The sequence below is a fragment of the Cottoperca gobio genome, chromosome 1 (assembly GCF_900634415.1).
Source record: "Cottoperca gobio chromosome 1, fCotGob3.1, whole genome shotgun sequence".
In the NCBI taxonomy this organism is placed as follows: domain Eukaryota; kingdom Metazoa; phylum Chordata; class Actinopteri; order Perciformes; family Bovichtidae; genus Cottoperca; species Cottoperca gobio.
In genome coordinates, this window is record NC_041355.1 from 23069889 (window position 1) to 23087561 (window position 17673).

At 40.3% G+C, this 17673-nt stretch overlaps 2 protein-coding genes across 19 annotated transcripts in view; both read left to right on the forward strand.

Annotated features, from left to right (window-relative positions):
* Positions 1–8625: 8625 nt before the first annotated feature.
* On the forward strand, positions 8626–12839 carry LOC115007752 (keratin, type I cytoskeletal 19-like). The gene is made up of 8 exons (XM_029430712.1): positions 8626–9039; positions 9559–9641; positions 9830–9986; positions 10611–10775; positions 10897–11022; positions 11502–11722; positions 12282–12325; positions 12418–12839. The coding sequence occupies exons 1-8, from the start codon at positions 8647–8649 to the stop codon at positions 12504–12506; spliced, it is 1278 nt and encodes a 425-aa protein (XP_029286572.1). The 5' UTR covers positions 8626–8646; the 3' UTR covers positions 12507–12839.
* Positions 12840–17592: 4753 nt separating this feature from the next.
* Positions 17593–17673, forward strand: part of rims1b (regulating synaptic membrane exocytosis 1b) — a 79432-nt gene continuing 79351 nt past the window's right edge. For all 18 annotated transcript variants that reach the window (XM_029438689.1, XM_029438747.1, XM_029438758.1 and 15 more), the window contains exon 1: positions 17593–17673. This exon is cut by the window's right edge and continues 310 nt beyond it. The gene's annotated coding sequence lies outside the window, so the exon portion shown is untranslated.

Consider the following 17673-nt stretch of genomic DNA (forward strand, 5'->3'; position numbering starts at 1 on the left):
CCTATGGCAACGTGGCCTTCCACGAGAAGTGTAGTATCAAGGCAGAAACAAGTCCCTCAGTCTGTTCTCCTGGTCACACTGAGCCAATGCACCACTCCCCACAGCTTAGCCACATTCCTCTCCAGCGATGTGGTCAACACTTTCTCCTTCCCACTGTGTCCCAGGTCATCGGCAGCAGGCCCCTGAGACAGAGCAGACAGGCTGCCGTTAGCCTGCCAGTATCGTAGTACCGCTTGTGTGTCAGTCTGTAGTCTTCAGAGTCCTCCACAACAGGGATGTTCCTCCCTGTCCCACCTCACCCCCCAGGCAGGCAGCATGTGGGAGAGCAGTAGTGGGGTAAGCAGTGGACACAGTGCTTACATCACCAGCACTCTGGGGCCCTTTGTACTCTCTGATCCAGGATTACTGAGCCGCTTTCAAAAAGGCAGCAACACAAGCTGTGGAGGGAATGTTCAGGGAGACACAGTGACAGGACCAGTGTGAGTGTATGTGTGTGTTTGAGTGGTGCTTTAATAGGAGGTTACCAATACATGTACTATAATTAATGTGAAATCTTGGGTTAGGGTTACACACTTTGTGCAGAGTAACCTCTTGCTCAATAACAGCCTTAGCTGGTCGTAGAATGTTTGTGTCTGTCTGGGTCAAAGGTTTCATCTTTTAAATATTATAATGTGCCCTGCAATATAAAATATGCCACCACTACAGCCCTGTGTGTCAGCAGAGGCACATTACTGTTTTAGTGCCTCTGGATTATTTGTATATTTTCATACCTATCTTGTACAGCCAGCAGATGACAATGTCACAAACATCAATGCTGCATAGAAAATATTTAATATGTAAAGCTGTATGTTTGGTTAAGCTAGGGGTGTGGTACAAAGATTCCATTGGATGTTTAAATGCACAACCTGTGATCCAAATGTAAACAAATGTGTCTGCACACAACACAAGATAATAACCTGGCATGGCTCCCCAATTAATTGGCAGGTCGTTTAGTGCAGAGAATAACAGCAAACAACAACTTAATTGACATTATTGATGCTCTCTGATACAACTCACGTGAGACCAATGTAACAGTGGCCATTGCGCTACAAGTGGAAATCACAGGCTAAATGCTAAAGAATAATGGTCCGGTCACACCAAAGCGTGGCGGAAACTGCCCATTGTCCCTACGGCCCAATATTCTGAAACCCCAATAGTCCTAAAAATGTCCCATTGGACCAAAAGACCATTTATCCGTAAATAATTTACCAAGAAAACAAAAGCCCATTGTTGCTAAGTCTCATTTCACTAAAAATACTTTCCCAGCAACAAAAAAAAGCACATGGCTAATTATTATGCAGAATGACTTCATGGGACGTTCCTTCCTAACTCTTCCCCTGACACAGCCCATTCATTTCACTTTTCTTATATGCTGTGCAAAAAAAACACTTTTTTATCCATGAATCTTTCTGTTTTATCAGAAATCCTTTATTAGTCGGGGAAATGTATCTTGTTACAGCAAAATAACATATGAAGTAAAAAGGCAGTACACAATAATTAAATAGAATAAAAAATAATATAAGTACCAAGTGGTTGATAGAAGATAAAGTGAGTATTGTAAATGGCAGTGATAATTGCACAGCAGTGGTGGAATAGTCTGTTCTTGGTGTGGTGGTCTACCTCTCTCTCTCCATGTTTGTATGTTACGCTCTGCAGAGAGCTGCTTGTTGGGCCAAACTCCACCGAAGAGCGTTAACTTTATCCAAACGCACTCGTCGTGTCAGCTCGTGCAGTTTGACATGTTTCGTGTTTCACCGCAAGTACGTCGACACAAACTAGACACACTGGCCTTTTACTTCCTCAAAGAAATAATCGTTCGTCCATTTCTCCTGGAAAGTGCGACATTTCGTGTTTTACACTCGCCATGCTGCGTTCGCTGATGTCAATGATAGTCTCGTTTAATACTGAAGTTTCTTGACATGATGTGACCACGCAATGACACGTTCCGCTCGTGTTGTGTTCAATGACCCTGACCTTGGCCAGGAAAAACAGTCAATCGCCCGTTTAAAATATTGCTGTCTACATTTTTTTTTCTTTTCTTTCTAGTGTTTTTTTTATGCGTGTGTTTATGAATTACCTCGAGGGCCGGATCAAATGGTCTCGCGCGCCGTATAGGCCTACAGCCCGGAGGCTGGAGGTCCCCACCCCTGGTTTAAACCAACCAGATGTAGTGTAGTGTGGGTAATGCCTTCACCATAGTAGGAGGGGTGTTTGTTTTTAGGACAAAGGGCTGTTGGACAAACAAATTTGCAGAGATATTTGGTGGATCAGTTGACGAGCTAACCGCTAAAATGCTAGCCAGCTGAGACCATGCTAATGCTTGTCAGTAAGAATAGCTCTCCAAGCTACTAACCTGGCTAACTGTCAGTTTTAACAGTCTATTGAGACACATTTGTGACTTCTGTCATATAACTGTCTGTAAAGCATTCCTCTTTTGTAGAGAAGTTTATTATCCAGAAGAGGAGGTTAAATAAAAGTGGATGGTGCAACACAGCTAATAAATTAAAAAAGCTTCCTCCATTGTGGACCCTCTGGCTGCCTCAAAGGTCACTGGCAAGATGTTTTGCTATTGGACAACATCAATATGTAGTTCACCAAAGTTGAAGTCATCACTAAAGATCTGTGTGGATTTACTGCTGCAATATTTCCGCTTTTTAAATGCTGCTGTGACACACAGGTCTCAACAGAATAGAAAGAGTCAGTAAACTAACTCAGTATTGTCAGCTTCACAGAGACATTCATCTTACGTTTTTAACACTAGCCACCATATACTACTGGTCCTACAATAGAAGGGAATAAAATGTTGCAATGTTGTGTTTAGAGTTTAAAAAAGTTTAAACTTTTGATTTTGTTAGGAGAAATAAATATATCATATATTCTTCCTTTACAAGTTACATAGCTTCACTTAAACAGTTCACATTACAAACTGCATGAGACAGTTGATACCTGGTTTCACTCTTAGGAGAATCTTAAATGTTTCTCGTCTGATGTGTTTCTTTGTGCCCAATTTGTACAAGAGCCACTTTTGTACATTTTTGGTGATATTTGCTAATCCGATAATTTAAAGATAATAAATAAGCCTGACTTGCTAAGATTATTATTATTATCATTAATAGAACTGAGCCTGCATTTTTACTTGCTACAACCATTTTACAAATATGGTCTCTGTCTAGATTTGTATTCTTTATGCAGAGAATGGATGGAGGAAGAGCAGCCAGCTGACTTCCTCATGTGGTTTTATGGGGTTTGTCAGGGCTGTGGTTTTCACCCCTGATTAATAGATACATGCTAAGAGATAAAGAGAGAGGGGGAGCATATGTCCACTTTAGCACAGTAAAGCAGGGAAATGTGTAGGGAGGGGGAAAAGCGTTCATGTAATTTTAATAATCAAACACACACACACACACGCACACACGTACACGCACACACACACACACACACACACACACACACACACACAAAGCATGCTGACTAACTGCTGGGACACTTATTGTCATTACACTTCCACACCCTCACAGCAAGGTGGCCTCCTGTTGGCACAAAAGCAGCAATGATGATGATTAAAAACGTTGTTAGTTACTGCAACTGTTTTTGGTTGTAATGTTGCACATTCGCAGGAGTGTTTGGCCAGGGGAATCACGTAAGTGCAGGCTACAGGGAAAAGCAGGTAGTGACTTGTTAGTCATATTTCAGGAAGAGGTGGAGGTATCAGAGGTGGACACTGCCTACAAGAGGATGAAAACAAAAGAAGTCAGCCTCAGATTATAGGTTTAATACTGAACCTGACCTCTGCGACTTTACATTCCTCTGCCTCTGTTCCCCGCAAGAGTGGGTGCTTAGGAGCTCTTTGATCGTTCCTTATGTGATCCTTCATTTTCTGTACAAGGACCCTTTTAGGTGTTTGACGAACACAAAAAAGAAAAGAAACACCCGTTATAAAAACATACAACACATTGATCCACTCTTTTACTTGCCGTGTAAAAGGTATTGTATGACACAGAAATTGCAGGTCTTACAGTAGGTCTTAAAAATACCACATCACTCACCCTGCGACACACATGACTTATTTATGCCTGTCAAAAGGTCATCCAAGCAGACATGATCTGTGCCTCTACTGAAAATAATCATTACACTGTACCAACCAGTCAAAGGGGTCGCGTGAAAGGGGTCAGTTGTAATTACGAACCCACAGGAAATCACTCAACTCTACTGTTTCCTTCAGCTCTACGGACAGTTTTAACATCTTTCCGCTCATTGTTTGGCTTTCTTCTACTTTATTGTTATCGTTCAGTCTCACCGCTCTCATCGGAGTAATTTAGTTTCCAAGCAACTGTTTGCTACTTGCCCCGCATTAAACGGCAGACAGACGAAGGTAGTGACTAGCTCAGTGTTCCCAACCATTTTCAATAAGAACGAGCCGAAGACTACTCAAAAAGCCAATAGACACTTTGCATATTTGTGACATCATAACGTAAATATTTAAATGTGGCTTTCTGGATTGGGCTGTTGCACTTGATGGGCGGACCCTGCTCCACAGGACGATATAAAGCGAACTCTATGCTCAGTGATGCTTGGTGCTCAAACATAGTCCAAGTTTAAGGACAATGTTTACCTGATGTCAGAGAATCACCTGTGTTGCTGTTGCTGCTGTTTACATTCCTCCTGATGCAAATGGAAAACGTTGCTCTACATAGCATAAAGGGACTACATCTGCATTTTGTTAAACCCTGTGTTGTACAATGGAAATAAATGAACCGTAACCGTAAAGAGCAGTTCATCACACTTAACACGTCACACTACCAGAATCCACGGGCCCATCCTTATTTAAGCTCCGACAGCAACATAACCAGAATGAGCACATTTTATGCCAAGAACTTTCCCTTACCCTTTTAATTATTTCAACTAAACCCTCAACACCGCAAACTTTCATACCAGCGGGGAATAAGTGGTTGCCCTTTGAATAGACGACCAGACACACATACATGAACCAAACAGGGTGGCTCCTCCTGACTGAAGGAAAGTTGGTTGAAAATTACACACCACAGAGACAGAAATTATTAGATAATAATGTGTCATTACCGCCCATCACAAATGCTGCTTTGTTCCATTCCCACACTGAATGTCATACAATAATGAGCCTGAGCAAGAGTTTGCATATTCCCCAAAGGCTGTAAAAGATCAATTAAGCTGTAATCACATTTTGTGCTAACAGAATGTTAAGTTAACAACCTGTGGCAACTCTTAAACAATAACACAAGTCAGTATCATTAAATATTTGCATTATAAGTCAAGAGAAGTACAGCAACAGGGCATAATAAACTCTCATCCTTGTCATAAACTAGCTGACATTTTGTGAAGCAGCTCGGGGTTACACACCGCACTTGCTTTTCACAAAACAATTACAATAGGAGTGCCAAACTTAGTTATCATCTAGTGTTACGTAGTTCAAGGATGGGCAAATATTTCTGACAGCCGAACAAGTCTGGGCCTCATTCTTGTTGTCGCCCGGCGATTAGTGTGGTCAGCAGAGACGCTGGTGCATGGGGTGTGAGTATGTCTGGTAAAATGATTAAGTAAAGTGAGAGGCCCTTCATTGTTTCATCTAACCTGCCATCGTGTGATCGCGTGACAACATAATGAATGCAAAGATCCTGTCTGGACAACCTGTCGCTCACAAAGCATTCTGGGAAAGCATAGGGGGTGGAATGTGACATAGAGACCTGAGCCGTGCTTCAGATATCATTTTTCCATATGACATATAGTTGATCCTATAGCTAAATATTGACCCTAGTGATTTAAGGGCTGACGTTACAGCTTAAGGACTCAGGGGTTCACTAAACTTGTTGAATTCAAAACTTCACATTTTGAAAGTTTTACTTTTATTTTTCGCCTCTAAATAAAGATAATTAAAACCACAAAGTTAAACAGAAACTCTTTAAGACCTAATCTCACAGAGAGGCATGGACAAACAACTAATGTTGGCCCAACATATGATGTGTATGTGTAAAAACAATATATTTGTCTAACATGATTCTGTCTCCTATTTATTAAGAATTTATGTCTCAAGACAATTAGCTCAAAATAATTTTGTCAAAGAATTCACTGACATGCTTTTATTACACAACTTGACCTCACATCCTGTCATGAGGGGACACCAAAGCAAGTAAACACAACATTGATATATGAGAATTAAGGTGATATTTTGCATTCATTTGTCATGATGCTGGCCACCTGATGAACATAGATCATCCTTTTAGCTAAATATTGTTCTCTTTAGTTGCTAAATGCTAAACTATGTTCACCAGCTAGACACTAGCCTACCATTGTCTGCCATTTGGCACTGGGCAGGTGGGATTTAGGTAGGTTACATTTATTTTGTGGAAAACAGCTGCTTGCTTCTGGAAATGAAACTGATGACAATGCGGCTATAAATCCAAAACTATGAGCTGAAAGTCACTAAGAAGCTCTGTAAAGCTGAAGGGGAGAATATCTGAACAGGAATCCTCTGTGGGGTTGTCATGTTTCATGTTACACAGTCATTTGATCCATCGTTAATATGAAAATATCGATTATAGCGGCTTTACACTCCTGTGATAAACCCTGTTTTAGCTTCTCCTAACCGTGACCCCCAACTAGTCTCACCATAGTTTAACATTTTTAATGGGGTTAACAGGAATCATCCTTCTCACTTTAACCTTAGTTTAATCTCCTTTGTCAGTTTAGCTCTATTTTAAACCTCTGTGTTGTTAGGCAAATATATATGACTTTGAATATTGACTGGAAGACTGGTTTACTGAAGGTGTCCTAAATTTCTCATATTCTGTAAGCATAGGGAAAGGTAGCAAAAGAAGATAAATCCACAGTTTAAGATCACCTGATTAGAGAGCAGCTGCTCATCCACCCATTAACTACAATCTCTTGTAATAGATCCATTTCACACTGATAATTACAAATCATTTGAATGATATACTGTATATATGTGTTTTTTTCAGATGTCTGCAGCAATGCAAGTAAACATTATTTATGGGAGTTGGAGACTATTCAGTTTATTTGGCAGCTGCTATGGGAATCAGAATAACACGGTGCTTCATTGTTTTTTCTCCAGTCCACTATCGCTGCCAAGATCAATGTTTACCTGCACAGCAAAAATATGTTTTTGCAAAGTAGATTGGCATTACAAGCTTGGTGTCGGACAGAAAGGGAAGGATTTCTAAACATTTTGAGTGTGATGTCAAATTTGTGAACACCAAAACACTGTTGTAGTCGGTCATTCTGGATCAACTTCCCAGTATTGTAAATTTGTTGCAAATGGAGGTCACTTGAATTAAACCTTGCTGACAGACTGGCCAACACAGAACTGCCTGTAAACTATTGAACCACAACATGACATGAAAGGGTTAACATCGGGAGAATTGCAGGCCTCTGTCTTTCTGTAAATGGGGATTGTGGAAGAAGCACTTAAACTATTCATGTTTTAGTCAAATCTTAGTAGCAGCACTGTGCTGACATGTGATCCCCTGTAAAGGCAATCTTCAAAACCCATTGTACACGAGGATACTGTATGAGAAAAACTCATGTTAGCTGCTCTGCTAGACATTTCACAGATTGAGTGAGATTAAATATCAAATGAAATAGGAATACAAACTAGTCCCATTGTCGTTAATGTGTACATTTAACAAACTCCTCACCTACTTTGGAGTTTATGAAAATCGACATGCAAGCATTAACCCCTCAAATCCTTTGACGTCAAACTAATGGACACATAAATCTGAGAGTACACAAAAGTGCTCACCTATAACAGTTTATGCCACAGCAACAATAGCCTGAGGCAGCAGCACTTGAACAAATATGTTTTCTGAACAATTAACTATGTGTTCTCTAAGAACACATAGTTAATTGTTCTGTGTCAACACCTAAACAGATTTGAATCAAAGTAATCTGAAAAACAAGTCTGAAAGCATTTCAGGCAATTCCAAAATTTGAGCTTTAGCCACTTGCTCACGACATGGGGGAACAGAGGGGTGCCACTATTCGTGTCCCCTTTAACAGGTCTGGAAAGTATTAAGGCAGGGCAGTGAACTCCAACTGAAGTGTGTATGTTCAGAGCAATGGGCTTTTGTTTCATTGACAGAGTTATAACAAATCCACATGAGCTGGTTTATAATTTGCAAACACATTAAATACATTGCAAACTGTTTTTTGGATATATTTTTTTAAGGACAAATAGGTCATACTGTTAAAGGTTGTGGTAAATAAGCCATAGACTGCCTGTTAAAGGAATATCAATCCTCCTTTTCTGAGATTAAGTGTATCAGACAGATGTAATTAAAGGTGACACGTTTAACGAAGAATGCCTCACGCCTATGTACCCTCCCTGACAGTCGTTATATCGGGCAGTTAACCTGAAGCCAAACCCACCACGCCCTGTGTGGTCACACCTGTGATGGGACGAGCAGCATCTCCCCACCTACCTGTTCGGCCGCTCCCACCTCCGAGGAGGAGGCTATAAAATGTATCCTCCAGGCTGTCTCAGCACCATCTTCTCTCACCACTCTTGGAGTTTGACAAGTTGAAGTAAACGCTGCACCTGTTAGAACAGAAGTCACCATGAACGGGTATCGATGTGGGTCTATCGGCTGGTCTCAGAGCTCTTTGCCCTCAAAGGCAGGCTCCAGACGTGCTAAGAGCGTCTATGGCGGTGCAGATTGTAGAAGTGTCCGTGTGTCCTATCCCTGCAACAACCTGGGCTCTGGTTTAGACTTGACAGGGACGTTCGGATGCACCGGAGTTGTCGGGAACAATTGGAGCATTTGTGGTAGCGAGAAATTCACCTTGCAGAACCTCAATGACCGCCTGGCCGTGTACCTGGAGAAGGTGCGCACTCTGGAGTGCGCCAATGCGCAGCTGGAGCGTCAAATCCGCGACTGGTGCCAGCAGCATACCCTAACTGTCAGGGACTACAGCAAGTATCTGGTAATCATCGATGAGCTGCGCAGGAAGGTAAGCGTTCCCCTACTACTGTAAAATAATGTTGATAAAATGATAACATACAAATAATGTTATTTGGTGCTTTTTCCCTGTCTCCAAACCTACCCCCAGCCCTAGTTGTAAATAATATGTTATTTATCGTTTCCCACCATAATTAGCCCTCATTAACTTACTGTATGCTGACTCACTATTACAGTCTTGTCAGTGGTATAATTCTCAGCTATCATAAAATATCAGGAACAACATATATTACATTTTTATTCATGTGCGAAATAATGTCAGAAATAACAAGTTGGTTTGTACCTCAAAACCAAAGCTCCGTATTCTTTTTGTTTCTCACTACCACCATCAATGCCAACGGTGACGTTTAACACTTGATGAGCAATAGTGATGCAAGTTATGTGTAAAGAAAACTATTTTGCTGACTTGCCCACAATCTAGATAATAACACTAACACATCTTCATGGTTGTATTATATGTGGATAAGAACTACTGACAATACTCCTTTTTTTAATTTTTGATTGATTTTAGATCACTGCTGCCACACACGACAATGCCAAACTGATGCTGCAGATCGACAACGCCAGGCTGGCAGCAGAGGATTTCAGAGTCAAGTGAGTGGACAGGCTATGTGAGAAGTTATTAAGCTATGTGGACATATTGTCACTGGGGTGTAACGGTCAACCCATGAAGCTGGTGTAACTGGTTTTGTTGGAGCTTCACCTTTTTCTTTTTTCTTGTTGATGGTAACACTAATTGAGCGAGTGCAGCAACATGAACATCCATGCATTTCTTTTGACAGGTATGAGAATGAGATGGCAGTGCGCATGTCAGTGGAGGCGGACATCGCCGGACTGCGCAGGGTTCTGGATGACCTGACCTGTGCCCGGGGTGACCTGGAGATGAAGGTGGAGGGCCTGAGGGAGGAGCTGATCTACCTGAAGAAGAACCATGAAGAGGTGAGAGTTCTACTGTTGGAAATAGCAACTGACCGAGCTTCTGCACTAGAAAACAAAACATGAATCTTGCTCAGTGTATAGATAGTTCCTTTACATGATCAGAAGGAAATACAAGTTATCCATTGCTCTCTTAGTTTTTGGAAAGTCTTCCAGGTGTGGTTCCAAAGAGCAGAAGGTAAAGGCAACTTTTAAAGTTTTTCAAAAGACACTTAGTCAACTATTTGCCGAATGCCTCCCAATGTTATCTTTGTCTTGTGCAAACAACAGGTAATGCAAAACTTGTGTGGATTGTCTGCTGTGCCTTCAGGTTCTGTCCTTAAAATGTGAGGCTGGTAGTTGAGGCCGCTCCAGGGTGCAGCCAAAAAACTATTTATGTGTCTTAACACTTCTGTACTTACACCACTGTGGCCACAAAGGGCAACTGTAGAACATTACATTCTAAAATGTAGTAAAAATAGCTGTGCAAGTAAAAAAAGAGTAATAAAGTCAGTGAACTGACTAAGTAATGTCAAAAACACAATATTTATCTATTTAAAGTTTGCTTGCTAACCTCAGCCACCATAAACTTCAGGTGGGTTTATCTTTGACCTGACCTGACCTTTGTCTCTGTTGTGCTGCCTGTAGGAGTTGGTGGCTTTGCGTGGACAAGTTTATTCCAGCACTGTCAACGTGGAGGTGGACGCCAAGCCTCAGAGTGATTTGTCCAGCATCCTGGGACAGATCAGAAGTCAGTATGAGAGCATCTCTGAAAAGAACCGTATTGAAATGGATGTCTGGTACAAGGTCAAGGTGAGAGGAACGACATAACACATTATGTTCATATTGCATCTCACGCCTGCATTTCACTGAGGATGTGTCCTGAATATCAAGGGATTACCAACATTTTCATGTCCAATTTTATATCTTCTAGTTTGAAGACCTCAACACGCAGGTGACGACCAACTCTCAGACGCTGCAGTGCTCCCGCACTGAGATCCATGACCTCAAGAGGACCCTGCAGGCCCTGCAGATTGAGCTGCAGTCCCAGCACAGCCAGGTAATTCAGATACACAGATGCACAAGCCCAAAGTGCAATGCACATTCTCATGCAACCATTGTCACCACAATTTAACATAAATCTTTTGTTGCTTTGATCATCATCAAGTCTGTCATCTCTCATGTGTACAACATAGCATAGTGACATATATTACAACGTCTTTGACGATACAGATCTTTCACTTAAGTAGAAGTAGCAATACTGCATTGTACAAATACTCTGTGAGTATAAAGTAGCATAACATGGAAATACTCAAGAAAAGCATAGGTACCTCAGAATTCTACTTAAGTACAGTACTTTAGTAAATATACTTAGTTACTTTCCACCACTGCACACTATAAATAGTCAGTCAGTAAAGCTGTCAGTCTCTGTCTGTAACGACTCTGTTTTTTGTGCACCTGAGGCAACTTAGGTGGAAAGAGGAGTTAGAAAACAAGTAATTAGCGCTCAGTAACCGCTCATATCTCCTCCTGTTACAGAAATCTGCCTTGGAGGGCCAGCTGTCAGAGACAGAGTGTCGCTACAGCATGCAGCTGAACCAGCTCCAGTCCTTGGTCGACTCCCTGGAGTGCGAGCTCCAAGAGATGAGGAGGGACATCGAGAGGCAGTCCAATGAATACCAGGTGCTGCTTGATATCAAGACAAGACTGGAGCTGGAGATCGCCGAGTACAGGAGACTGCTGGATGGAGGGGATGTGTGGTAAGAGGATGCTTTAGTGAGATGTTTGTCACAAAAAGTCCAACTTGACGTGCGCTTTTGTATCTGTAGCCGGACTTGAATAAGGCAGGCGGGGGAAAAGTAATTCACATGGACCTGTAATTAAATATGAAATACTCTTTTTTGCTTTGAGATTAAGATCGATATCACTTCCATGTTTGTATAGTAAATGAGAAGCTACAGCTAAGAGATAGGTAGCTTAGCTTAGCACAAAGTCTGGCTAGCCTGGCTCTGTCTAAAGGTGACAAAATCTTTTAAGCACATTTAAACGTAATTAATTAACATGTTAAATACAAACAAGGTATAATGTGTTAACTCGTGAGCTTTAAAGATGCTGGGAGGCATTGTTTATCTTTGTTGTCACAAGCTAAACTAACAAGTTGCAGCTTTATATTTAGCATATAGATATAAGAGTGGTATCGGTCTTATCATCTAAAACTCAACAAGAAAGGGAAAAAGCCTATTTCCCAAAATGTTGGACTATCGTTTAAACTATCGTATTATGTTATCGTTTAAATTGTAACTTTTATTTGTCTTTCAGTAAAACTCTGGTAACCCAACAACAACATATTACAGATGTCAAACGTAAGTTTACATCTCCGCTGTAATTTCTTAGCTCTTTACTTGTAGAAATAAAATATACTACAGATTAATGATTGTTTTGATTTCGTCTGCAGCTCAACAAGTCACAACCCAGAGGAAAACGATAGTGATCGAGGAGATTGTTAATGGACAAGTGGTGTCACGCATAGAAGAAGTGAAGTAGACGGACTGGATCCCAAAACTTCTGATGTTCCACCCACCTGCTGTCTTCTAAAATTAACCAGGAAAAATGTTTTGATTTGATTTTACCCAGGTCTGAAAACCATCGCATATAGGCCTACTGTATTTTTCTCTACAAAAATATGTTCAGACCTGATGTATTGTGTAAGCGTTGGAAAAGACCAGATTATATACTGTGCTTGAATTACATCTTTCTTCGTTTCACTATATCACCCCATTGACAACAGCTATATTGACTATCCCCTAACCTGCATCCTGGAATACCAAATGTACACATCAGGTGGCGCTGTGAGCACCAGAAAGAAAAAAATCAGACGTGAGGCCTTTGGATACATTGAGTAATTCAATAAATATAATGACTTCAATCTAATTTGTGTGTGTGTTTTCTTCCAATTGTTTCATCTCCCTTTGCAAAACATTTGTGTACAACTTCACTTGTTTTTTCTGTCAAATCATTTTTTATAGAAGATAACTTTAATAATATTATATTAGCAGTGTTTACCTTTATGCTCTGTGCATATGTTTCTAAAAGGCCACACAGAGAGAATATATTTAACCTTTAAGATCTTTCTGTGTAATACTTTCTTCAACACTTCCATGAAAAGTTGGCTTTGCTGCAATGCTCATTTTCCTAAAAGGAATATTTACAATTGGATCAGTATCATTTAAGATCTCAATTGACTTTTGAGACTAAGAACATAAAATACACATGTCTTCTTACAAATGAAAAGTTTATTTCATAAGCAGCACAACCCACCACTGGTCAATTCAGAACACTGGTTTTGCTGCTCAAATTCAGGACTGTGTTTGGTCTTCCAATCCCCACATTTACATTTAATTTCACCTTTTTCTTGAAGCTAAATGCTAGCTAGGGGGGTGATGCAATTCTTTCCCAAACCAAGAAGAGCGTCCAAACCAAATATTAATAAACCTGGGGATGGTCAAACACAAAGTTCAGCAGAATCATTTCCGTGCAGTCCCTTACTTGGTCTGGTATGACCAAATGCTTTAGGTTGTTAGCTAAATGTTGTCTTATATTGACAACACTTAAGCTAGCTATTGCTCAGTGACAGATATCACTGAAGCAGTTTGCAGACTTTATGACTTCTCCACTTTATTCTCCGCATTATCGTCATTTTCACTTGTGGCAACAATGGCTACTGTTCAACAAACGCTTTAACTGGCCTCAAACATCATGTAGTGAGTAGTGGATAAGTTTTCTCCGTGTACATGCAGTGTTTTCATCTGTCCACTAGATGTCGGTATGTTCATTTTAATAAAGTTTTTGATATGGAGACGTCAACCTGTCTTCTTTCTACAGCAGCAGTGTAGTTACTTCCTGTTCAGACTGTACCATGTACTTAGCCAAAGAAAAGATTTTCTATCATTACTAAATATTATAGTTAGTCACTGACAACAGAGAAGTAAGTATTGGTGACAATATTCATACCATAGTGGTAATTGGTATTTTGCATGTTATCACTTACAGCACATTTGATAAAGCTTCTGGTTGTACCACAGGAGTTCTTTACACTCAGCTCAGTTTATATTTTCAATTGAACAAACTAATTAAATCTTGTGTAAATTAAATTCAGGGTGTCAACATGACAGATGTTTGAGCATTATATTTTACATTACAGTTCATTTAGCTGACGCTTTTTTGTCCAAAGCGACTTACAATAAGTCACATAACAAGTCAATATATGAAAAATATCCTGCTCTTTTTCTTTTTTATCCAAAAAGTGACGGTGTGTTTCTTTTCCTGCTGTTGTACCATTTGAACTTTATTTTGACGTACATTTTTTGTCACATATTTTTTTTACTTCTTGAAACTAACTTTTCTCAATAGCTACTCCTCGATCAAAAGTTTAAATCAAAAATGCTTACCACATTGATGTGATCTTGAGTGCTTTAAGATTGCTTTTAGCTTTGAAAGGCGCTTTACAAATACAATTTATTATTATTATTATTATTATTATTATTATTATTATTATTATTATTATTATTATTATTATTATTATCTTAATGAATGTAGATTTTGATAGAAGGCTTCAAAGCCACTGATATCCAGTCCAAACTGCCTGCACTAACACTTCGCATTTTCACTTCTTATTTATTGCCTACATTCTTGTTTTGCACAGCAAGGAACATTTTTGTATTTTCTCAGTATCCCCTGGTAGAATGTGGGGTATTTGTGCTGACGATAGGTAATTTTTTTCTTTTTCACTCACTAGGAGAAATAAGCTACCTATTTGCAGTTTCTGTGAATTATTTTCCGCTGACTACATTTGCCCAATATCTTCTGCATTGTTTCTCAGTATTTCATCATTATTCAGTTATGACATTTTCATCAGGTGATCTGACTCAAGTCCATGAAGGACATTTGACAATCCCTGTCAGTCCCTGAGGAGACACATCGATGTGAGAAAAGTTTTGAATCATGTGGTGTAGTTGCATGTGGTTCCACCCCTTCAGCTCATGGATGGATTACTGAACAGGCCTACAGGCCCAGGGCTCCCCTGGCCTTCACCTACAGTACAAAATGACAACAAAGAAGCACAAAGTAACTAATAGACTCAAAATGACCCCAAACAAACACAAAATAACTACAAAGAAGCACAAAACAACTACAAAGACACACAAAATGACTACGGTATACAATACGGCTTTGAGGTCTTGAAAAGCGCTATATAAATTAAATTTATTATTATTACAAATAGACACACAGCAACTACAAAAAGGTGCAAAAATAACCACAGATAAAAAGGAGGGAGACTCAAAATGAACACAAACAGACAAAACGACTACAAGGACACTCAAAGTGTCTACAAAGAGAAACACAATAACTACAAAGACACACAAAATGTCCACATAGAGACAAAATGACTGCAAAGAGATACCATATGACCACTAAGAGCACTTTGAATTAAAAGTTATTAAACTTTTCCCATGATAACCAATGCTATTAACTCATGACTCACGTCTGAAACATTTGTTTATTATTAAACAGCAGCAACACATGAATACCAACACATGAATACACACAGTGCAACTGGAATTTGTTTATGTAAGGGTCATTTGATTAGACCAACTGTAAATTATGAATATGCAAAATGCATTTTATTTGCATTGAAAATATTTCAGATGTTTAAAAAAAAAATTGTGCAACCATTTTTAGTATACGCCTAAGGTTTCCATATCTTCAATGTTTGAATTTGAAGTCATTCAAAAGTAATCAGATTATAATAAATGTTTTTATAATCCAATGGATACGTTACTGATTACAAAAATTGCCAAAAATGTATTACATTTCAAAGTAGGTTTCTACTCATCCTATTGACTACATGTTCACCAATAGTAGGGGACAGAGCTCATTGAACACTATAAGCTAAGTGTGAAGTAAAGAGCCACTAACGCACCCTCTCTCCTCCTCTGGGTTTATTTTTAGTCTGAGGTCTGCAGCACAGACTGCTCTGCTCTGCTGTGGCACGACTGTGTCACTCGGGGCTGGTGGTCCCTAGTCACGACCGAAATGATGACAAAATTCTGCACCACGGGAGGCTGACGTCACCACGGTATAGTCACCTCCTCGGTGACGTCATGTGACGGAGGCTGGGTGGCAGCAGCAGCCGGGGTGAATGCCATCTGCTGGATGGACTCAGCCACTCACCCAGCATTACGTCATAGTGTGCAGCTCCGGGTCGGTATAGCCTGAGAGTCTGGATGTGAATGCACAACGAGCAGAGAGGAGCTCTGATCGAGCTCTCGAAGATTAGCTGACAACAGTAGAAACACTTCTCCAAAGTTTCTCTTATACCTTACACTTACAATTAGTTTAGCTCATCCAATGTGGCTAATATAAATATACAATTGTGGAATAAAAATAGTTCATCTTTAATAAAATAAAAATAAATAGTTAAAGAAAATATAAGATTAAATAGGAGAAAGGGACAACAGTAGCGAATTTGCATGTTGGCTAATATTGCCAACGTTAATAATTGTTTAGTTTTAATTTAACTGCCCAATGAGATGCCTTGCGATATTTCAATGCGACCGTGTATAATGACAATAGAGATCATTCTATTCTATGACATAAGAAATTCGAGTTTTTATTCTGACACAACATTTTCAGTTTTAGCTTTAACTAAAGTCTTTCAGCCAGGTGAAACCGACAACACACACATATTTAGGCTTAACATAAGATAGATAAAACAAAAAAATACATCAAGTGACAATACGTAGATATAGCCAACTGCTTGTGCTACAGTATATGTGCCATGGCTGCAACGGACAGTGCATGAGTGCATTACCTGTGTTTATGTTTGAATGCATTAAAAGTATTAATATACGAATACGAATAGCTCAGAAAACCATAGAAGTGGAGAATAAGATCAGTGTCTGTACACAATGCTGTTCAGACGAGGTGCTGTCCATGGTGCTGAAATACATGAATGGCCAGATTCTACAGGACAGACAACTGAAGCTGGGCTACACATGGTTTATTTAACACGCTTTTAATAGCCTATGTGATTTATTTGAATTGACAAAATAATAAAAAGTATCGCGAGAATCGGCAATTAAGGCTGGTTATGGCTGTGTGTGTGTGTGTGTGTGTGTGTGTGTGTGTGTGTGTGTGTGTGTGTGTGTGTGTGTGTGTGTGTTTGTGCGAAGCCACAGTAAAGGCTGTGCTTGCATGTGATGATGATGAGGACCCCATTCTCACATGAGTAAGCGCGCCTCCGCAAAAAAAACGAGAGAGGAGGGCTGCATTCCCATTGACTGAGCGAGAGAGAGAGAGAGAGAGAGAGAGAGAGAGAGAGAGAGAGAGAGAGAGAGAGAGAGAGAGAGAGAGAGAGAGAGAGAGAGAAGCAGCACGGACTCCGCCTATACCGCCCTAACATCCAGCTCCAGTCCGACGACGGCACCACAGACCAGCCGAGAGATCCAGCAGGGGCCCGCTCAGCTTGACTCAACTACCGGCGTGAGAAAACGGACATGGGCTCCCCGTGAATACGGGTGGTGGAGGGCAGAGGCGGGCAGGCGGGGGGTGGGGGGGAACGACGACAAGAGCGTGTTGGGAGAAACACCCAGAGAGGACAAACAAAAGCACAACCGAGGGTGCTTGCAACCATGAGCGGCTCGCACTATTT